We start from the raw sequence: 22,360 nt of genomic DNA on the forward strand, positions 1-22,360 counted from the left end.
GTCACTCGAACAAGATCGATCAAAAATGGCCTTCTAGAGAATTAGCTATCCCTATCCGTAATCAGTATTTCGACTGAAAGCAACCGAGGGCGGATTCTTTGGAATTCCCAGCCGGTGTTAGAGCGGCTCCATCTGGGAGCTCCCATTCTCGAGAAGAAAAGTCTACCTCGCAAGGAACCTATTCGAAACGATCCATCCGTCTAGTAGGTTCATAGGCACGCCGCCACAGTGATCGTAAAACTGGCCTTGTTCTCACCCTTCGACTAGTGTGGCACTCTACGTGTCCAACCGCGGGTAGAATCGTTCCGGAATTCCGTGGAACACCATATTGTTGTGTATACCGCGGGCGAACGCTTGGGGATCACCAAGCTCCCCCTTTTCCATGGCCCGCGCGACTCGAAAGGCCCGGTCTTCCAGCGAAAGTTCCCGTTCCGCAAGCGGACCCTGGTCTTCCCGCCACAGTGACTCTTTCACGCGGTGTATATAGGCGGTCGATGCACCTCCGGTGAGCCAGCACCAACCCTCGACCGTTTCGACCAGTTCAAGGCGGTACCGACCCGACGGAACGCGATCATCATCCTCCACAGCGGCAATGTCCGCTTCTAAAGGTAACATGTAATCGGTAGTAATAACCAAGGTGCCGGGTTTGCAGGATCGGCCGATCGATTGGGCCAATCCGTCCAGGAGTCCGTGCCCCATGCAACTCGAAAAAACAAAGACAATATCGGCGTCCCCAATGTAGACGTAGGGACTTTCGAAGGAGCCACAAGCGAAGGAGACTGGCGCCATGGGGATAGTATGTAATGGACCAGATTCTTCCCGGGACATCGTCCGCAGCTGTGCCCTTCCCTCGTCGTCGACGGGACAGTCCGCCAACGTTGCAAGCGCCTTTTCGTGTATACCGGGCAATAATTCCACGCCCCGGCATTCTCGAAAGGACGGATGCAATGCTGCTGCTGCCAGGACCAACCGACCCGTCCCGCTGCCAACGTCGACAAAGGTCATACCCGACCAATCCGACGGCACCGGACGATCGGAATCTTGGTAAAAAAGGCTGTGTGCCTTGTCCAGGAGAGACGCGAAAAAGTAAAAATCGAATTCGCCGTAGGTGAGCTGCAATGGTGGGTCCTTGCCGTTCTGAATGTAGGGCCAGTAGCCGTCGGTACGACTGAGAGCGTTACGACTATCCAAATCCGTCGGCGGAAAGAGCCGATCGAGACCGGACAGGACGTCAGAATATCGAACCCCCGACAAGGAGGCGACACTGGCGTCCGCGTACGGATTCTCTTCCGGCACGAGCGATGATTGATGGAGACGCACACCTGGTCGTGTTGGATTGTGCTGACTGTGAGTATTGGGCACGCAAGGAGTCACCGGAAACGATAGGACCTCCGGAGGCGCTGCCAACACCCAGAGTAAGACTTGCAGGACCCCTATCGTCAAGCATCTGTTCGGCGAGGCGTCATTTCGACCGCGTTGGAAGTATTGAATAAAACTCTTCATGGGTACAGGTTGTCTCTTGTCTGTCGGGAAGCGACGCTGCTATTGTTGCTATCTGTAAAGCACGGTGTACCTCAAAACGCGAATGAGATCCGCCTCCAGTGACGACGGCATATGCTTTGTCCCATTGACATTGACACGTTGTGCGGCAATAGCCATTGGCTTCCCAACGTTCTTGTCATGCGTTTGGGTGTAGGGCAGGGCTGGGCAAGACAGGGCGAGGTACTGACTGTAACAAATCGTCAAGGGTAACAATGTCTTTTCCCATATTTATACAATTCCGCATCGAAGAAAGCTTCTTGTTCGGAACAGACGGACGCACCGCACTGTCTATTGGCGTGCCAAAGCTCGTCAAACGGCGTGTTTCGTTTGATTGCATAAGAAATTGCGAGTGACACCCTGCGCGACTCCCACTGTTTTCGACCGATGCTCGTGCGCTGTTTCCCTGTAGATTATATAAGACTAACAAACAGTACGAGCTCGATTATACCCAATCGCTTCCCTTTTCCTGTCTCGCACACGGAGAAATGTCTGGCACAATTGGGCGGCGGACAATGATCCGAGTAGGGTCGTTCGTCCCGGTAATGTTGTGGAGCATCGTTCTGGTCCATCCCTCTCACTTGCTGGCCGAAGCCGATCGCGGTAGAGCCTCTACACTCTACTATCCACTCGACAATTTACGAATTGACTCGGTCCGGTCATCGGAATACCAATTGCGCACCGGAACCATGTTTCGTCGTTGGGGAAAGACAGTGGGGACAATCACGGACGATGCCTGGCACCTTGCGGTGCCCTTGGTGTCATCGCCCGCCAAGCATGTCATCGCGGTACGGGGCGGCGGCTACAACCTGGCCAACCTTGTTGACTGGCTCAGTTCCACCAAATTAAGATGTTGGCTTGTGCTATTGGCCAGCATCACAATCGAAAGTTTCGCAACCTCGCTCTCGAAAGTAGCCAGAGATTCCTCGTCTCTGCAGGTATTCCTGGGAGCGTGCACGCTCTACTTGTCCAGGTACGAATGGGGTGCCCATGATTAGTTTTGCGGGCGTGCGTGTGGAAGAAGGCCTGACTGATAGCTATTGTTTGATCTTCTTTTCCTCTCTCTCTCTCATACCGTTTCCAGCATGTGCGGGTTTGCCATTTGCTTGGCAAAAATCGAAGTCGGCATCGCCTATGCGGCCTGGGCGGCATTGGGAACCGCCTTTGTGACGGCGTCGGGAATTCTGTTCTTTCAAGAAGACTGCGACGCAGTCAAAGTCTCGTGCCTTTTCATGATCCTGGCGGGGGTGGTGGGTCTGAATCTTCGGGACTCTCATTGACTGTGTAATCCTATCTATCCCGAAACCTTGCCGTCGCGGACCCTTTCCTGACAAACCGCTGTAGCCGCGGGTTTGGAAGTTAGCATTACTGTACAATGCACTTGCCTTCATTCCAATAGAGAAATTATAGCACGACCTCTTTTACAGTATTTTTCAAGTCTATTTTATTTCTTACATTAGTCAGATTCTCCATCCCAAGTCTCTGTGTATGCTTCAATGACATCTTTCAACGGTAGTCTGTGCGGCAGGTCAAACTTGCGGTACTCGGACATCCGCTTGACCAGTTCTTGTTTCAGTTTTCGAACCGGAATTCGAGCTCTGCCCGTTTCCATGCCGCTCGGTCGTCGCCACGCTTGTTGGACTTGCACCCACGTTTCCAATCCGCAATTTCGAAAACTTTTGAGCTCTTCACCATGGCTTTCTTCGAAAGGCGTTTTGATATTGATTTCTTCCGCTTGTGTGCTACCACCTTCGTCGTTCTGCTGTGCTTGCGCCTCGACCTCAGCGGAACCTCGCCTATGGACGGTATCTTGCCACCAGTCTGCTCCCCTTGGCGCCCCATCTATCAGAATATTCTCTGCGGAAGAAAATAAAGACGTCAGTGTATTCGAAGATGTAAAGTGAGCAGCCGCTTTCCGCCCTGTCAACGTACCAATACGCCAAGGAGCTCCGTCGGACTCCTGAGAAGTCGTCGACTCGTCCCAGGTATGACCGGTTTCCGCTCGTTTCTTCCGAATCAGGATCCTGGAATAAATAGATTTTCGAGATGAGTCTACATGGCTTCGTTCCCCTGCTCGATGCCGTTTCATGAAAAGAATGTGAAGAAACTTCATACCGACAGTGCCATTGATCACTGGCTCCGCTGAACGTGAGTGAATGTAGATGACTGTGAGATATTTACGCGGTTCGTTGTTCCGTTTGTTCTTATGGCAACCGGTCCGGTCGCGGGGGAGAGCGTTCAACGTACAAGCCGTGCCGACATTGGAGAGATTTTCTTGCATTTCAATATGAACCATGTCCGAGTGCTTTGGACCATATATGTGAGGATGAATCCAACATCGAAAAGCGTTAAATGGAAGCTCGGAAAACACCTGCCCTACTAGACTCTGTATACACCGGAAATCCAAGACTTCGTTCACTATCCTACCCTACCCTAACCCATTGGGGTCTTTGCAGACTTCGTTGATGTCGGCGGACTTACTTTTGTTACATTACCGATTTTCTTCTCACGTAGCAACAAGATAACTACCCCAACCCGTAAAACTGCTTTTACTGCAGGTTGCTTGGTTCATCCTCCCGTGACTGATATGTTTTTTCTGAAGCGGCGCGAGCCTGTCATTTTTGACTGGATACTTTTGGTCTTTCTTGCCGAAGCTCTTTACATCCATGGAAAAGTAAACAACAATCGTCAGTCAATACTTTAAATATATAAAATATCGTTTCATCTATTCGAGAAACAGAGCGACTTACTATTACAGTTAATCGAGCTTGGCGAGACGGTTTTGTTTTGCGTTTTGAGGAGATGTTTGGCTGGTTAGTTGGCTAGGAGAGAGTAGCAAAGTAGTTGTAGTCAGAAAGTAACTAACATGAACATAATCACGCTCTACACATTTAAATCGTGGAAGCCTAAGACTTTGGCTGGTTAGAGAGTAAGGTAAGGAAAGAATACTGGTTTTTCTTGCTGAGTCTATGTGTGTCTTGTCCTTTCTTGGGTGATCTACATGGAATGGTCGTTTTCTCGCGTAGACGCGAGCGTGGCAGTTGACTGAGTGTGAAATATGTTTTTGTCATTCTTTTCATCCTTCTCAATTACTGTTAACCGTAAATGGTTGATGCATTTTTGAAACCTCCAGAAAGGCATCTATTTTTGATCACTCGAGAAAGCAAATTCATGTAATGTGAATAACTCTTGATAGCATGTGTATCGATCAGTGTGTGTATCAAGGAGTGGTTTGACTGGAAGGTGACGATCATCCAGGACTACGCGACAACGAAAATACCATAGCACATTCACTTTGCAGTTGGACTGAATGCAATCTATTCATATATTTCCAATTGGCATTGGTGAGGTGTCTGTTCATCTCATTGCGAACGCAGAGTCCTGATCGAGAAGATATATTACCATGACAGATCATAGAAAACGAGAGGAGAGCCAGAGAAAGCAAGAAAAGTTCGCCGTTGCTGCGACGAATGCAGTTGTTGCTGCCCAAACGGTTTTGGCGCTAGGTGGTACCGAGTGTGTAGCAGAGCAGGTTGTATTGTCAATCTTGCTCAATCAAGGTTGTGCAACGGACGACTATGGCATGCCTGAAGCAGTGGAGAGCAAAGCTTCTAGATTGCTTGCCACTCCTCTACCTCCATCAAGTTTACAAGGAAGGAAGGGTAACATTTCTCCTTCCACTCGGACCAAGGCCATTGCAAAGCGGGCGCTCAATGGAGAAGACAAGTACAATCAGCTTTTTTCTTCTCTGAATTCGTTGGATCATCTTGAAGTCGAAAGCCTCTCAGGTTTCTTCGAAGAATTCTCCCGACAGGGCGTCGATCAATTCACTTATAATCGTGGCAATCACACAGCACAGCTAGCCAAGGAAACAAGCCAGGTCAAAACTATTTTTGAAGCCAACAATATTGAAGGAGACGAATTTATGCCTAACGAGACTTCTATTGAGATCACAGAAGATGATTTCTCTGCAACTGCTCTCAAATTGTCTGTATCTAGGGTCTTTGACTTGTGTATCAAACGCGGCCACTCTTCATGGATGGCCAAAGGGTACAAGGAGACTTCTCCTATCTTGGACAAAACGTATTTTCCATTTCTTGCAGCCAGATGTCAAGAACTTTATGAGCAGTGCCTCGACGAAGAGGTGAGATCTACACCAAACTTGCCTGTTCGTGTTGGTCGAAAGGATTTTAAGCAGCGTCTAATTTCGGTGTGCATCCCCTGCTACAATGAGGATGCATCATCTCTAAAGCGATCACTCGAATCGCTTCGAAACCAGAATCTTCCACCCGATGTCAGGATGGAGATTCTGGTAGCCATGGATGGTGTGGTACAAATTTCAGAGTCTATGGCTACGTATCTCTCGGAACTATTCGGAATCAGCTTCAAAGTTGGCCATATGAACAATCCTTTCGAGCGTCTTCAAAGACCCAATACTATTGTTGTGGAGTCAACCGTAGACAACAATATCGTCCTTGGCACACATTTGACACTATTGGTCAAGCGAAAGAATTGCCGCAAGGTCAACTCTCAGGAGTGGTGGCTACGTTCCCATGCTGTAGATTCTTGCTGCGAATTTGCCTTTGCTACCGATTGTGGCATACTCTTTGATAAGAATTGTCTGCTGCAAATGCTAAGGCGTTCTGATCGAGAACCGAACTTGTCCGGTTTGACTGGCTATCAGCGTGTAATGTCAGCACGGATGCAGGGTGATGATGACTTCGAGTTTTTCAGTGACCCAGTAGGATGTTTCTTGCGCCAAATACAATGTTACGACTTTGAGGTATGTGGTCCATCATTTCTTGCACTTGTGCTGCCACATCACTTACATAGCTGCTACTGTTTTGTTGGCGCCTGTATATTATACATGTTAGGTCAGCCAGTCTACAACCAAGTCGCTACTCAATTCATTAGGTTTTATTCCAGTTCTTCCTGGCCCGTGCTCATTTTTCCGATTCGAGCATCTTCAGGGAGTGTTAGATGACTACTTTTCCCTTACCACAGCTACCATCAAGGGCGACCATGGAGGCATTATTCTTGGAAATGTACAATTGGCCGAAGATCGATTTCCTCCTGTTCTTTTGACATTTCGCTTTAAAGGTAGCTGTCAACGCGCAGGAATCGCTCGACCCAAAACTGGCTTCGTACACGACGCAGTGTTTTACTTTGAAGCGGAAAAACCCTTGCGCCAGCTGGTGACGCAACGACGGAGGTGGATCAATGGGTCTTATACCGCTGCTTACTGGGTTCTTCTAGATTCTTGGATTGGAAAAGCTGACCATCTGATTATTGCCAAACTAGGAGCCTATCTGATTCTTCTGATTGAGCTATTACAGGGAGCGCTGATCCGTCTTTGTGTACCAGCCACCCTTGCCTGTGGGTTGATGTATATGTGCACTATTGTCCCCTCCGTATACGCAAACGACTCGGAGAGGGTGAGAGAAATTTTGAACGGAAGTACAGTCGAGTTCAGTCTGGTGAGCATAAGCGCCGTTACTGCAGGTTTGTATCTCGCGGTATTTGCACTTTTTGTGATATCCCACACTCCCCATGCCATCCGTTCGACCGATGAAGATGGCGAAGTGCAATGGGAGAGTGACCGTGACAGTGCCTATCGCCCCAGAATATTCTTCCTTGCCTTCATTGTCAATGCAGCTACAATCGTTCTGTTTATATACGTCGGTGTGGGAGTTGTTATGAGCGTTGGATGGAAAGGTGCTCCCGGCTACTTCCAGGCGCTTTGTCTGCTGACGATGCTCCCGCACTTGGTAACATTCATGGATGGTTTGGTCAACAGTGACCGTCCAAATTTCCGAGCTTTGTGGAACTTGATAATTCTGTATCCTTTTTTTCTCATCAGCTCTACCTGGTTCTACGTCTGGCTTCCTTGCTATGCCACAGCCCGTATTTCAGATTTATCGTGGGGAAATCGAAACTGCACCAGCCAATCGTTGACCATGGTGCTGTTCTCCGTCCTCGTCCTAAATGTGATTCTGCATTCAGGAAACCTGCTGGACATGCTGGTGAGGCTCTTTTTGAAGTGCATTCCCCGTTGTTTGTGCGGAGAGCCCCCTCCGCCTTTGAAAAATGAAGGCAGTAGGGATGGGAGTGCCTTGGTGTCAGAACTCGGCGGCCACGACGAAGGAGGGTCAATTGATAGCGTCGGGCCAACACCGATTGGTCCTCGTCGATGGAGATTTTCTTGTTGACTCGCACCGTTTCATTTCATTTGGACCTTCAGGAGCTATCCACCCCTTCCAATCTAAAACCAGATTTTAGTGCAAATAATTGTAAGAGCGTTAATGTAAATGAAATTGAGTTTCGTGTGCGAACTAGTCAACAAAAATTCAAGTCGAGAGCATCAGCTTCATTAAATCTCTCAGCCTTTCACCTACAAAGCAAGAGAGGCTGTTCCAAGCGACGAAAGGGAACGACCCGTGATAGCTACCTTAAAGTAACCGCTGATTCATATAATTGTACTAGTTTAAACAAAGGACAGTTCGGGAGGAGTCAGTGTTGTGTCGCTTTCTCTTGGATCATTCATACTCCGTAGACTAATAGACCCTGGCGAAGGATTAGTCGCTTTAGAAATTGCTCCATCAATACCAGTTCGTAATCTTTGGATATCCTCAAATGTTTCTCGTGGAACCGTACTACTCCAAAATGCGTCTTTGAATTTCATAGGCTGGACCAGCGTAGCCGGAGGTCGATAGGTTGTTTGTCCTCGACTTGAGCCACTGCCGTCCATGTTTGATTCGTTGGGAGCACCTGGCAACGACTCGTCCGGTATACTTCCGGGTAAGTATTCCTTGTACGAAAATGTATAGCTGTGGGCAATTGCAAAACCGATGGTTTCCACGATGACGCAGTAGTCAATGAGACCGTTGGCGACATCTTCCGACGACCATGATCCCATGTGTTCGATGATCCCGTGGGCACGTAGATAGAAAATGAGGACTCCTTGCCACCAAGTAAAGAACACCACCGATTTGACACTAAGAAACTTGCCCAATGGATGCCAGTTGACAGGATGTCGTAGCTCTTCGTTGATGGCGTGGTAAAACATTACCAGACAATACAAGGCATACATAACTGAAATGTTTTGAAAAAAACATAGATAAGGATACGCACACCGCCAGTCGAACTTCCCTTCCCCGTAAATTCCGGCGGACTCGCAAGCAAACGTCGTTACAGTGGACAAGGTTTTAAAGACGACATACTGTAGTACACCGTGTTTGCATTGCAGCATAAATTCAATGCCCATTTCCCAGGGCTGCAGAATCAAGCTGAAAGGAAAGCTGTGTTTACCGAGCCGCGTTCCAGTCTTTTGTTGGAGAATATGAATCAATGACTCTTCGCCTCCCAGCAGTTCAATGAGGTAGTACACGAAACTGGCAATCACGTAAGCCTCGTAGAAGTCGCGGATCGAGCCAATGTAAATCCGTAATTCGTGGTAGCGTAGACTCAAATAAGACTGCACGGCGTAAATAGGAACCATCCAGAGAATGCGGACGACATACTTTTGTACTTCGGGCATGTACCAGTGCGTGAGATGTAGATACACAAGTCGAAGCGAAAGAATGACAGTCCCAATTACCATGACCCGGGCACTGCTAAAGGCGGCTAAATCTAGCTTCCGATTGCTCAATGCCCGGTACAGAATGAGGGGGATCAGCACAAGCATAGTCAACAGGACGCAGTAAGCCAAATAGTCGCCAAATCTACGAATCATTTCCCTTGTAGTGGCATAGTCCAGACGACGACGGTTGGTAGATGGAACATTCGCGAGTGGATTCAGGTTGGTTTCTGGGGAAAGCAGGGCAGACGATAAGTCTCCTTCAACCACTGAATCTTCTGTCGCCATCCAGTGCCCAGCTTTTGTTTCCCCTTGTAGACCCTTAGACGCTACTACTTGGCTAGAAGGATGTATAAAGGTGACCGTTGCTGGGCTATGTTCGCTGCCCGCATCATGCGCATTTGCCACGGTATTGGAATTTGACGTCATTGCACTGCGCCCCTACACCCCATTCACCCGTCTTTACGAAATCAGAACTTCGGCCGGTTGTTGTTCTCTTGCCCTGTCAATAGCGATACGATCGAGTCACTAAGTCCAGATCTTCACGCAATCCTGATTTTCTCTTCTCGACACCGAAGAAACCTACAACTTCAGCTTTTGTGATCCAGAGTCTGTGTATGGATACCATAACATGATACGTGTCTCGCCTATGCGTTGATTCTTCGGTGTAAAGCGTTTCCTCGTATGGTTCGTGTGTGGGAGTTTTTCGGACCTGTCACGATTCAACTAGGACGTATACAAACTAATAGATATGTGTTTGCTGAGTCACAAGACAAAATTGAAACAGGAGGAAATGATTTACAATAGACTGCTAAAAGCGCCGCGACAAATGAAATAATATTGTGTGTGATCTATACGACAATGCGGGTAGCATTCTATTAACAGTAAAGAAATTGGGCGATGAAAGAAGACCAAAACAATGGGAGAACAGAAAGGACTGTCAGGAAATGATCCATAATCGTAACAATTTTCCATGCCCAGCATTGACTGTGAGATTGCTGCATCCGTAAACAAAATATGCAGAAAATGAAAGCTTTGTAAAGCGAAGACCCCCTGGAGCCCCATGGAGAAAATATTTATATATTCTCTCGGGAGGTTAGGGGAACAAGAATACGTGTAGGCGAGCTGCTCGAGAGCTCGTCCTGCGTGATTAGGACTCCGGCACGGTCGTGGAGGGTAATCTGACTCGCGCCTTGTGCGGCCCCGAGGCCGCAGATTCGTTGATGCCCGAGTCATCGCCAAAGCAACTGTAAAAGCAGTATGAATTGCCAGGCTTTCGGACTGTTGCTCGAATAACTGAGCAATGTCGACGGTACAGACTCTGTAGTCCTGGCATGGACAAATGGTCCTCAAACTTGGAAATGGGGGCTGGACTCGCGTACAAAATCGGTGAAGGTTCCGGTGAAAAAGGTTTAAAAGCGCTAGAAGTGGCCTGGTGTTGTGGCTGTCGGGCCTGTTGACGCCCTCCCGACCGACTGTCGGATCGCTTGATAAAGCGATAAGAGTCAACGGGATGGTGGTTCGGACAAACGTCGCCCGAAATGCACCCACGTGAGATCGAAGGGCATGTTTTGCTCTTGTAGCGTCTAGGATGATATTGAATCTCTTCCATGGAGTGGGCGTGACCACAGAGGAGGCCATGAGGACATTCGTTGATGACAAGGAATTTTGGACCGATTCGCTTTTCAGGCACAGAAGAGACGGAGGGACAAATTTCGTCCGTATATTGAGTGGTGTACGGGTCACGCCGCAACCAGCCCCTGTTAACAGACACATGCGCAAAGCCGCAGAGATTGTGGTCGTGCTCGTATCGTTTAGAGCACCAGCTAGTTCGAAACTTGCCGAGTTCGACTCTCGTCATGACACCCAACGCATCGGCATAATCATGTCCTTTAGCGTCGGTATATGGCACAGGGATGCCAATATAGTCCCAAATATGAGGAGCTCCGACGGCTTCGCTACCAAAAAATACGTGCCACTCATTAGCAGACAGCTGTAAGTTGGAAGCATGTGCTGTATCACGAATGAATTCGTTGTGACAACGAAAGACGTCCTCGGCACATCGAACATTCTCGTTAAAGCACAATAGCACTGCCCGCTTGCCGTCTCCATCTCCGTCGTTCGACTCGCGCCCGGGACTACCAGCTACTTCAACCGGTCCGTGGCGAGGGGATGACTGGGGCGTCGTCGTTCCTTTCTGGTCTCCTTTCTTGGAAAAGTCGTCGGCTGTTGACGCGATCAGTATCTGCTCGCGATCCACCGTCAGATCATTCCACGGCGAAGGAAGCATACGAGTCAACTGAGAATCGTCGTCAACCTCATTTCCAAAAATGAAACGGAAGGAATCTCCGTTCTCTTCAGTGCCATCCGGTCGTGGTATAATGTAATGAAAGCAACTGTTCAGAATAATCTGCATACACCGGTTGACTTTGGTACGTGTGATGATCCCCGCCTGTATCTTCTCGCCTACGCAGGAGTGTACTCCCGCTTGCAACTGCTGTCTTGAGAAGAAGCCAGACTCGAGTGCTAGCTCTCGCCCAACCAGCCAAGTCACCAGCGCCACAGCACGTGACGTATCAGGCTCATATAGACAAGCTTTCTTTCGTAACAGCGTCTTCAGGACTTCCGACGAAGAACGTGAACTTGAAGCGCCCCCCGTAGCAGGACCGGGTGGTGGACGATTCTGTGGACTCTGTTGGGGACGCTGGTTCCTCACATTGTTCCCAGACCGAACTGAAGTTCCTGGATCAGGCGTTGTTTGGACAATCGTAGGCTTTCGAGATTGTGGATTGACTTGTAGCTGGTACGGCTGGTGTGGATTTGACGGTGGTCCTTGGTGATACACATAGCCGTCGATGCTGCGCACGGGCAAGAAAGGAAGCTTTGGATCCGCTGAGCGGCGAAACTGTTGCTGCACTACGGGAGGCTGCCAACGATGACTCTCACTTGGCGGCGCCAACGGTGGATAAGACAACTGATGTTGAACATCTTCTTCGCGGAAACTTGCTACACGTTGCTGTTGCGTGACTGGATTTCCCCAGACAAAAGACTGTTGTTGTCGTCGTTGTTGCTGTGCAAATGATGCTGGTGAAGGTGTGCTAAAGTTGGGCCCGAGCTCCCGATTCCCCGAATAAAAGCGTGGCGAGTTGTCCCACGAATGAACGCGACGGTGAAAGCGCAGCGAATTGTCGTAACCTTCCGGCATGCGCTGCAATGTTTCGGAATAAAGGCCACTGGAAGCTTCTGCGTCCCAAGACTGCGCGGTTGAAACCGTAGAAGGGGTGCCAATCGCCGAAGAATTCAGACCCATCATCGAAGGAGGGACGGTTTGACTCTGCAATGGGGTCATCGCAGGACTATTGCTAGCCGAGGAGTCGGGCGATCGAATAGTCGTGTTATCATCATCGTTCGGGTTGGTGTTGCTCTTTCGCTCGGCCGAAGCGGACGTTGAAACGGTTGAGTGTGCGGTGGAAGATTCCATTTTATCTGCGTCGGTTTCGTCTGATGGTATTGAAGACCGATGATTGTGCACCGGTCTCCAAGATGGTGTAGGTCCGCGAATATTGTGATTGCTGCTATACCCCATGATTGGACTCGACAGTGATTGCTCTGTCGAGTGGCAGTTCCCGTCCCTTGCCTGTTCGAGTTGCTTCGTGGATGAAGACACGATGGTGGAGCTTTGCAGGTCGATATTGGTACAATTGTTGATTTCTTTGTACAATGGTTGCGAGGCCCCCAATGCAAATGCGCTCGCTTCGCGTGAGAAAGCAGTCCCAGAAATGGCGAAACGTGAGGAATCGTGGATGTCACGACTGGTAGAAACGGTTCTCGGAAGTAATGTGGGCCTATGAGTGACGCAGCTTTCTTCTTCTCGCGGGTTCAAAGTCCCAAGATGGTCACGACGATGAGAAGAAAGAAAGGATTCTTTGTTCAGTTCGCTTCCAGTTGGTTTCCGTTTTGGACTTGCTAACAGGAAAGAACGCTTCGTTGTGTCTGATGCGTGGTCGAGTCTCGGTTGATGCGATTGTCCGTTGCCTTCGAAGAGAATCGCGGAGCGGGAAAAGTGATCGTTGTGGATGTTCCGCCCGCGACTGTTATGACTCTGTCTTGCGAAGCCGTCAGATGTCACCGCGCCGGCATCATCCCCCTGACGTCCAGACGGTCCTATGTCTTCGGCGAACACGGCACTGCCGTGTCGTGGGTGAGCGAAACCTTCCCGGAGCGAAACTGCTCGGGCTGGAACGGTTTCACGATGGCGCATTTCACTTTCTTCCAAAGCTTGTGAGTCTCTTTGAGGGTTGGTTGCCAGCAGCGCTATTGTGGCATTGCCGACCAACGCCAACGAAGGGTCCTGGATCGACGACGAATCGTCCCGCCAACGACTCCGTGAAATACCGTCCACGCGTGCCGCCATTGACATTTAGCGCTGTAGAATTTGTACTTGGTTCTGCGTAACAATTATGCCGCCATCCTCGTTCCACCAACGAAACTAGTTTTTGTGATGGTTGTGACTCACAGTCAATCGCCAACAGTGGTAAATGAATCGGGTGGATGTCCTCGACAGTGGTAAGGATAAACAACCCAGCAGCACCAAGTTGCAGTAAATCAGATCGATTGCACCGGATGCGCCAATAACCCTCGTTGGCAGTGTTGCGGGATGATACGAGGTCCCGGAAGCTGGTACGATGGCCTTCTCCACTGGTGTGCTGTTATCCCGGTTGATTCTGTTGGTCTCGTTGCGTTGACATGAACCTCGAACGGCAGTGGCTGGTTCAACCGCCTAACAGTAAATCTACGGGCGCACAATTATAGGTAGGTACTCCGTCGTTTAACGCACTCTCTGTCACGTGTCGATGGGTTGTAGTTTCGAGACGGAATGGTAGAGTGTATATAGAATGGTAGTCCAGACATCTTCCCGATTTTTAAAGTTTACTGACTCAGGGAAATCATATCTGGTACTGAAATTCATATACATATTTTATCCTTTTCGATCTCCAGCATTGACAGGGAACGACCATGTAAATATGTTTTCGAATTGATTTGAAAATGCCTCGGAATGATTCTTCCGAAGACCAGCAAAATACGCTTATATGAACCGTTGGACTAAACCACGACAGCCTAACTACCACAACACAATCGAAAACGGAGAAAGACCATTGTTGATGCTAATGTAAATCGCTGACTGGTGTTCTTTCATACAGACCACGTTTTGGTACGTCGAACGTCGAGCGAGCCAACACACCAAAGGAACGCGCTCGACATTCCCAAATATCAACAAGACCTTCTTGACTGCGAAAAGCGTGAGATGATTCTCGTTGTCTGCTGCATTTGTTCGCAGCAGCCACTTTGAAGTCGCCCGACAGTAATTTATTCTATGAATCAACGTTAGCCTTCGCCAGTTGTTGCTTTTGTTTCAGTGTACAAGCTACTTCAATGGAGGCGTGCCGACGCCCGCACGGGCCTGTCGCTGTTGCGCCTCTCGTTGCCGTTGTTTTTGTGCACTCCGTGCTTTCACTTCTAGATAAAACGATTCGTATTTCTTTAGGGCGGCATCCTTCCTTTTGCTCTCTTCCTTTTCTTTTTGCAAATCGGCCGTAAGTTTCCGGATGAGGCCTTCTTGTTGCTGCACCGTTTCCGAATTGGCGGTCTTTCCGAACTCGCTCGCTAATACTGGATTCAGGCCGTGACTCGTTTGGCCTTTGCGAAATCTCTCCAGAGTCTCTTTCAACTTGTCGAACCGTAATCGGTATTCCTCCTTAAAGTGCTGCATCTGTTGCTTGACCACCTTGGCCTCCGTCCGTGCCGCTTCGGCACCTTCCACTTCCCTCATCAATACCGCGTTTTCGTCCCCCAATGCTTTCAAAGAATCCATCAATCGCATGAGCTGTTTCGTGTTGGCTGGTTGGTTCCCTGACGGAGATACCGCGTCCGTAGAAGGTCCCCCACCCATACCACTGGCCAGGGAAACAACGGATGATGTAAGCACTTGGGACGCCGCCACAGAACTACCCCACCAACTCGATTCCAAGCTCTGGTTTTTGCTGAAAGGAGGACCTGGTGGAGGTACTGTAGATACATGTGTTGCCGGTCGGGTAACCGACGCTTCCAACCTCGTTTGGACGCGATTGGCGCGGGCGCGAGCGGTGGAGGCACCAACCGCCGGTCGATTCGGGACAGCGCGAGGAGCGGGCGCCGGGTTTCGAGTGGACGACGACAGACTATGATACTGTGATCCGGGCGGGATCACCATGAAACTTCCGTCGATCATGGAGCTTTTCATTCGGTTCTGGGTACGGGTATCCAGGGATGCAATGGAATTACCCAGTTCCAAAGCCATATCCATATTTTTCAACTCGCGTTCAAGCTCCAACATTTCGTCTACCGGATTGTGTTCGCTAGAGGAGTCATTCACAGCCGCGTTGTCGTTTGCGGCAGCCAGTTGGCTAGAATCTTTGTTCGATGCGCTGCCCAAGAACACCGAATCCGAAATATCGGCTTCACGCCTATTGTTCAAGGCTCCGCGTACCGTGGCTCGTAAGCGGTCCGTTTGTGAATCCAAAGTGTCGCTGTTGGGTCTATTCGTGCGGGACAAACTCGGCCTTAGTTTTACGGCACGCTTCAGGGCCAACGCCGACCTGGCCTGTGTTTGACTCAACAATAATAATGAATGGGTCATGGATGCTGTGTGTTTGAAAGTAAGCAGAGAAAGCCGCATACGAACCCCAATGGGTGAGATCAACACTTGTACACTTGTTGCGTTTGCTGATATACTGCACTGTGGTCTCCACGTACCGTTGCTTCCTTGAATACGGCCAGCGGCCTCCCGAAAGAGTTTGGCGGCCGTTGCATGCGCGTCGAGTGCTTCTTGTAGATTGCCGCGTCGTTTGGCTTGGATCGCTTGTGCAGCGGCTCGATTGGCTTGTTCCGACAAAACGACAAAGTCTTCGGCCGTGGAATCGTCCGCCCACGGTGTACCACTTATGAGTGCGGCGAGAATATCTCCTCGTTCCGGTCCACGCCGGTCCGAAGTGGGATGGGGATCGGACCGGTCGTCGTCTTCTTCGGTTCCGGTCGAAAGTAATATGTCGACTTCGTCCGCATCCGTGTCCCACACGTTGACGTACGTAAAGTCAATGACTTCTTCTTCTTCCTGTTGGTCGTTGGCACGGTGAGCGTCGATTGCGTATCCGCGGTGATTCTGGTTGTCGTTGTGTTTGGCGTGCGGTATCTCGGTGGTGGGCCCCCGCAGACCCAATTGCGAGAGGACGGAACCAATGGAACCCAGACGATGCGACGTCGGTTCCACGTTCGGTACCGAAAGGTCCGCCGGAGTCGCGAGTAGTAGATGATCCTCAAAATCGTCACGACGGTCACGTGCCGGAGCAGTCGTCAGAGGAGCGTCGGAAGTACCAGTACCAAGAGTGACCGGATCCGCCGCATCCGTCCCCGTATCATTCGTATAAGCGGTTGTCGCGCGTTCCACATTATCCGCACTGTCTTCCGAATTGGGCAAGAGACTGCCTTGCGAAGAAGCTGTAACTAGAGAGGAATCGTCCGCCCCGAGTCCGATTGAATTCTCGAGCTGCTGGGAGCTCTGGGTCGAAGTGGAATCCACGACGAACGGGAGATCCATGGGATTGACTGTGACTGCGCGTTACGAAGGAATGTGGTAAGTTGGTACTGTAAGGAATGGAAAAACAATAAATAATGAATGGAGTAAAGAGGTCTACTCTAGAAAGAGGGAAAAGGATGTGTACAGAGCAAATGGGCAACGCATGGCAAGGCAGGAAGAGAAACGGACACGAGTTGGCAAGGTGTGACTGGGAACGATGCTTGACTGCCGGTATGTAGTACTACTGTTCGAGGGTTCCATCATGGTGGCTGTAGCTCTGTAGAGCGGAGGATACCTTGTGCGAACTTGGACGGGTTATCGAACTCGCGCCAACCGGACGATGCCCTCGCCTCGTGTGACACGAGACCCCGGCATGTCAGTATTTCCAACAGGGTTTGGGTCTGTCCATCCATCCATCCATTTTACTGTCACGCCGGACGACAGTTAGACCAGAACTCGGTCGAATCCGACAACCCAATCCGGTTCGGGCACGGAACGAAGCAGGCGGAACGTGTCCTGCGGTAGCGTTCCCATTCACCGGCGGGAGTCTCTTGTTGTTCCTCCTCTCGTCTTTCTTCTTCGCCAGCGTTTGCTCACCGTCAAAGCACTATCCATACCGTCTAGCGTTGCCGACTAGGCAAAGGGTTCGACCTTACAGTGAGAGGCGTAGCGTAGAGATCTGCAGATATCGCGCACACGCACACCAACGACACCAACAACCACACTCGCCAAAGTTCCCACAGCAGCATGCGAGTAGTGTGGATCCAGCCGCGCTGGCTACTGATAAGTACGCTAGTGATGGGCATCAGTTGTCGCGTATTAACGACGACCGCATTCCGGGATATGTCCGTACCGCCGCGACCTCGTTCGTGGTCACGATTGGCGGCCGACCAGACCATCCGGATTGCGGGTCAGGGATTCGGGGACGGCCAAGCACCCGCAAAAACGTACGGTCAGGAAGCTTCGTTGCCGATCCGGGACATGACGGATACGCACGAGGCCATGTCCGCCTTCTTTGCCTCTCGTGAAGAGTGGCTCCCGCTCTTCCGGACCATGGCGACCGACGCGACGTGCGAGGCTCGCACCTTTCTCGGGAAGCAGCCGCTAGAAACGGAATCGGACGAGGCGACCGTGTCGTCGGCATCGACCCCTTGGCGCACGCTGCCGGCCATTCCCGACGATCCTCAAGATAAGTCCTACTTGGCGGAGTTCTTGGACGCCATGCACCAATCACTACTCGCCATTCCGACGACAGAGTCGCGGGGCGAAGAAGAAGACGAGAACGATGTACAGTTTTTGGAAGAAGGGCGTCGCATGCTCGCGATTAATCGCTTCCACGTTCTTCGGGAAGACCTCGACGGTTCCGTGGAGAGTTACGATGCCCTCTTTTCCACCTGCTGGAGTGAAGTGCGTCACCTCAGTGCGAGTGAGGAAGAGCACACGGGGTCGATCATTCTGGTGCCGGGATACCAACTTCCCGAACTCCGACGCTTTACCGATATGAATCTACTGCGTCCGCTGGAATGGCTAGGCGTCAGTGCCGACTTTGAAGTTGTTTCTATGCAACGAGGCAGTCCCGCGATTCGACTGCTTTACAAATTGAACGACATGCCCGAAGATCACGACACCGAAGAACAAGGAGAGGACTAACGGTAAGCATCATGACCATAAAGACTATCTTCTAGACTAACCGTAAGCTCCGTGATTCACCTTTGCATGGTCTTGTCCATCATAACTTTGAAAGAGCCATACATATATATATATATATATATATATACTGTTCCTAGCCCTCAAGAGTGGCGAGAACTAGCGTGACCGAGTCCCCTACAATGCTAGGTGTTTACCTTCATCGGTAGGGTTGCGTTGCGCTCGGCAGCAGATTTCGGCACCTTTTGTTGACCTGCCGGCGTTCGTTATATCAAAGGTATATAGGGCTTCGGACAGTCTTGTTCGAAACGAATGCGTGTCGGCGCGCCAAATCTCGAACGCGGCTTGGGGACGATGGTGCCTTTTGGGAAGGTTGCCGCACTCGAAGTAGCCGTCGTCGTCGTCGAGGTCCAACACGTCTCCCATCCTTCCCGGAGTCGTACGGAATTATTACCACCACCGCAACTCCTTCATCATCATCCCAAAGAAAGATGGCGGGTTCCAAACGCATGAGCGCGGACGAAAAGCGTCAAGTGATTCTGGACATTTACCACCGCACCAAACAAGTCTTTACCGAAAAGGAAATTGTAACGCTCGCTGCCAAGGCGGGAGTCAACGCCAACACGTGAGTTCGTCGTTGTTGTTGTTGTAATAGTTGTTGAAGTGTTGGATGTAACCATGTTTAATGCTGTTGCTGTCGCACACGTTTCCTCACGAATCTCTTTTAACATTACCTACCATTCTAGCATTCTCGACGTGAATAATAGTTTGATTGACGACGGTCTGGTCGACAAGGAAAAGATTGGCGGTTCCAACTACTTTTGGTCGTTTCCCGCCAAGAAGGATCGTCTGGTGCAGTTGCAGCACCAACAGAATCTCCAAGCCGTCGAGTTGCTCCAATCGCAAGTCCGTGACGCCACCGTGGCATTGGCGGAGGCCCAACGCGGTCGGGAGGACGTGGATGGTGTCCGTGTGGAGCAACTGCAGCGCCTCGACGCTCTGGGACGGGAACGCGGACGACTAGTCACGGAACTGGCGGAGCTGCAAGAGAACGATCCCCAGGCATTGGCCGATCTGGAACACGAACTCCAACTCGTCACCGCCGCGGCACACCGCTGGACGGACAATATCTTCAACTGCAAGGCGTACTTGATTAAGAAACGTGGCATGGACAAGAAGGAAGTCCACCGCGTTTTGGGCATTACGGGAACGTTTGATTGTGAGTTGTTATAGTTGTTTATATGTATGATGTGGTGTGCTGTTGTGTCTGTTGTCGTTGTGTCTGTACTGGAACTGACACCCGGTGTGATGTTTTTCGTGGCAGATCCCGAAGACAAGATTCCGAAATAGCATCCGCAACGGGGAAAAGTGTCTTGGGTTGACACCCGACCTCATTCCGTTGCGGGTGGAGTGGGCAATGAATCTCTACCCTGTCGATCCCTCCGCGACGATCCTTGTCGGGTCGTCGCGGACTAGATGAGATTGGATCCGACCCGTGCGGCGGCGAGTACGGCAAAGTGTTGATTTGGTAGAGCATAGGTAGGTGTGGTACCGACCTACCAACCTACCTACCTATTTTACCGGACCACCAATTGAATAATTGGTTGATTGAGTTGTCTATGTACCGTAACTAACCACTACGATACCTACCATACCTAGTTCTCGATCACCGTTTACCCTTTTTTCTATACATCCATCGGGGCAGGGTTTGGTGCTACACACATAGGTACTCTACAGTGCCTGTGTGCCTCTCTGCTAGCTCATGTACAGCGTCGTCCCACGGACTCCCTTTCCCATCTGGATGGTTCCGTGGTTGTGTCTCGGTTGCCGTCGTAGAAACCCGGATCTAATAGAAGAACCGAAATTCTGTCACGTCAGGTTCAAGTTGCTACGTCATCAGACCCAAGAATCCCCTGTCGTCTACGGTAGTTGTTACTGCTTTCTACCGTGTGGGAACTGTCTCGGTACTGACGGGCTCGACTCCTTCGAGAGAGAGAGAGTCGCTTGTGGACGGATGACGAAGTCGTTCGTTCCACCAACGACGGGGGTACAACTGTCTCCACTTGCTGACGGTGGTGAATTGGCCCATCGTCCCAGACTCTTTGGTGTGTGTGTTCCAACATCTTATTCATAGTGGGATAGTGCTGAATCTTTCCTTACCTTGCCGTCCATTCCTTATCGTCGTCACACAGCAGCAGCAACAGGAACGACAACGACCCTATCTATATTGCGTGCCTAACTAACTAACTACTTACCGCAATTCGAGAAATGCGACACTCTGGCATGGTTCGTGCTCGCCCCGACTCGTCCCGACGACCTTCCGCACGACTGTGTCTTTCTCTCTTGCTCTGGTCGACGGGTCGTACGTCTCCCGGTGCCGAGGCCTGGACGACCGCGTCTAGTTCCACTCGCCACGGGACCGTCCGATCCGCCCGAGCGTCATCGAGTGTCGTGGAAAGTCCCGACGTTCCACAGCAGTCCGTGTCGTCGATTCCCACAGCGTTACCCTCGTTGTCCACCATTCGTCGTCGACGAAGGCAAACTCCATCGTCTTACAAACCCTACGCGTCGTCGTACCAAGGGTCCTTGTCCGATCGACTCTTGATGGATCACGAGATTCTCACCCGCGACGAAGAACTCGCTCTGGGCAACGCCGTACAACGTGCACAAGCCGTGCGTCGCGGCATCGAGCAACTCGGGCTCACCACTGCGTCGGCACTTTCACCCGACGCCGCTCTACGGGACGACCCGTACCTACCCTACAACGATTACGAATCGTACGCGGCGGACGCTGCCGTTCCCACCGCCGCGAACATCCCGTCGCCCCTCGAACGACAAGCGCAACGTTCACTCTTGCCCAACGAAGGACGCGTGGATCGGGACGATCGCGACAATATCCTCACCGAACTCGTACGACTCTCCGATGACGATATTCGCTTGCATCTCGGGATTGCGGGCGGACGCGCCCAAGTGCGCTCCATTCTACTCGACGGCGCCCTGGCAAGGGATACCCTCATCGCGAGTAACGTACGACTCGTCGTTAGTATCGCCAAGAAGTGGGCCAAGAACGCACACAAGGCGGCGCGGGAAAGTATGCAGTCCATTTACAGCGGAGGATGGAATCGACCCAGTCTGGACGAAGCCGTACAGGAAGGCATCCTGGGATTGGCCAAGGCCGCCGACCGCTACGATCCCGAACGTGGATTGCGATTCGCCACCTACGCCACTTACTGGGTCACCAATTCCGTACGCTTCTGCTTCCAAACCGCATCCACCGGATGTTTGCGGGTACCGGTAGGATTCCATGACACCAAGACCAAATTCAAACGACTCGTCAAGGAATACTACGACGAATTCGGTGACGCACCGGGAATCGACGATTTGGCCGAACAAATGGGCTTGACCCGGCCCCGGCTGGAAGTGATTCTCCGATCCACCCGGCCCCTGGTATCCATCGACGCCCCCTTGCGCACCGGCGCCGTCACACAGGCCGGCAAGGCGGGCAACGACGTCTCACAAACCAACCTCCTGCTGGCCGACTTGCTCACGGACGAACAAGCCCTGCCACCGGAAGATTTGGTCGAACTCTCCTTTCTGCGACAGAATCTGGAAAACGCCATGGCCACCGAGCTGGCACCCCACGAACGCGACGTCCTGCGCTTGCGACTCGGACTCGACGACGGTGTCACCCGCACCGCACGACAAGTCGCCGAGGAATGCGGCAACGCACTCACCGTGGCCGAAGTACGATCCACCGAACGACGCGCCTTTCAGAAACTCCGATCCCCCCAGGCCCTCGCCAACTATCAACTACTCGCCTACCTCGACTTTGCCGGAGTGGACCGCGACACCCTCCGCGTGCGTTAGCACGCATGCACACACACACCTATATGTACACACACCCTAGTAGAGGTAGACGAGATTGTAAAATTCCAAAATAGGAAACGTGTTGTGTGAACACTATGACCGCTTTTTACGTACTTTCC

General features: G+C 51.1%; 10 protein-coding genes across 10 annotated transcripts; 5 read left to right on the plus strand and 5 right to left on the minus strand.

Moving 5' to 3' along the window:
• Positions 1-16: 16 nt before the first annotated feature.
• PHATRDRAFT_44757 (predicted protein) lies at positions 17-1,615 on the minus strand. The gene has a single exon (XM_002178903.1). It carries the CDS (start codon positions 1,501-1,503, stop codon positions 277-279), a length of 1,227 nt encoding a protein of 408 aa, XP_002178939.1. The 5' UTR covers positions 1,504-1,615; the 3' UTR covers positions 17-276.
• Positions 1,616-1,974: 359 nt separating this feature from the next.
• Positions 1,975-2,819, plus strand: PHATRDRAFT_44758 (small multidrug resistance protein; the record flags this gene model as incomplete). Its single annotated transcript, XM_002178678.1, has 2 exons — positions 1,975-2,512; positions 2,624-2,819. Exons 1-2 carry the CDS (start codon positions 2,028-2,030, stop codon positions 2,817-2,819), a joined length of 681 nt encoding a protein of 226 aa, XP_002178714.1. The 5' UTR covers positions 1,975-2,027.
• A 176-nt stretch (positions 2,820-2,995) lies between these two features.
• PHATRDRAFT_34261 (predicted protein) lies at positions 2,996-3,835 on the minus strand (the record flags this gene model as incomplete). Its single annotated transcript, XM_002178904.1, has 3 exons — positions 2,996-3,396; positions 3,472-3,681; positions 3,787-3,835. 3 exons carry the CDS (start codon positions 3,833-3,835, stop codon positions 2,996-2,998), a joined length of 660 nt encoding a protein of 219 aa, XP_002178940.1.
• A 1,107-nt stretch (positions 3,836-4,942) lies between these two features.
• PHATRDRAFT_44759 (transmembrane chitin synthase, glycosaminyl transferas) lies at positions 4,943-7,748 on the plus strand (the record flags this gene model as incomplete). Its single annotated transcript, XM_002178679.1, has 2 exons — positions 4,943-6,322; positions 6,414-7,748. The coding sequence occupies 2 exons, from the start codon at positions 4,943-4,945 to the stop codon at positions 7,746-7,748; spliced, it is 2,715 nt and encodes a 904-aa protein (XP_002178715.1).
• Positions 7,749-8,341: 593 nt separating this feature from the next.
• PHATRDRAFT_11183 (predicted protein) lies at positions 8,342-9,139 on the minus strand (the record flags this gene model as incomplete). The annotated part of the gene is made up of 1 exon (XM_002178905.1): positions 8,342-9,139. A coding segment is annotated over one exon (798 nt), but the record flags the coding sequence as incomplete, so codon positions are not given.
• Positions 9,140-9,945: 806 nt separating this feature from the next.
• On the minus strand, positions 9,946-13,535 carry PHATRDRAFT_44761 (predicted protein; the record flags this gene model as incomplete). The annotated part of the gene is made up of 1 exon (XM_002178906.1): positions 9,946-13,535. One exon carries the CDS (start codon positions 13,533-13,535, stop codon positions 10,266-10,268), a length of 3,270 nt encoding a protein of 1,089 aa, XP_002178942.1. The 3' UTR covers positions 9,946-10,265.
• Positions 13,536-14,312: 777 nt separating this feature from the next.
• Positions 14,313-16,964, minus strand: PHATRDRAFT_44762 (predicted protein). Its single transcript, XM_002178907.1, has 2 exons — positions 15,908-16,964; positions 14,313-15,796 (listed from the first exon to the last, which is right to left on the minus strand). The coding sequence occupies exons 1-2, from the start codon at positions 16,746-16,748 to the stop codon at positions 14,541-14,543; spliced, it is 2,097 nt and encodes a 698-aa protein (XP_002178943.1). The 5' UTR covers positions 16,749-16,964; the 3' UTR covers positions 14,313-14,540.
• A 307-nt stretch (positions 16,965-17,271) lies between these two features.
• PHATRDRAFT_44763 (predicted protein) lies at positions 17,272-18,443 on the plus strand. Its single transcript, XM_002178680.1, has one exon. The coding sequence runs from the start codon at positions 17,475-17,477 to the stop codon at positions 18,375-18,377; it is 903 nt and encodes a 300-aa protein (XP_002178716.1). The 5' UTR covers positions 17,272-17,474; the 3' UTR covers positions 18,378-18,443.
• Positions 18,444-18,806: 363 nt separating this feature from the next.
• PHATRDRAFT_54296 (Mnd1 meiotic DNA recombination/cross-over promotion) lies at positions 18,807-19,607 on the plus strand (the record flags this gene model as incomplete). The annotated part of the gene is made up of 2 exons (XM_002178681.1): positions 18,807-18,999; positions 19,121-19,607. Exons 1-2 carry the CDS (start codon positions 18,866-18,868, stop codon positions 19,605-19,607), a joined length of 621 nt encoding a protein of 206 aa, XP_002178717.1. The 5' UTR covers positions 18,807-18,865.
• Positions 19,608-21,347: 1,740 nt separating this feature from the next.
• PHATRDRAFT_5537 (predicted protein) lies at positions 21,348-22,049 on the plus strand (the record flags this gene model as incomplete). The annotated part of the gene is made up of 2 exons (XM_002178682.1): positions 21,348-21,465; positions 21,517-22,049. Coding segments are annotated over 2 exons (651 nt in total), but the record flags the coding sequence as incomplete, so codon positions are not given.
• Between the last annotated feature and the right edge of the window lie 311 nt (positions 22,050-22,360).

Source organism: Phaeodactylum tricornutum, chromosome 5 (genome assembly GCF_000150955.2).
Source record: "Phaeodactylum tricornutum CCAP 1055/1 chromosome 5, whole genome shotgun sequence".
Lineage (NCBI taxonomy): Eukaryota > Bacillariophyta > Bacillariophyceae > Surirellales > Neidiaceae > Phaeodactylum > Phaeodactylum tricornutum.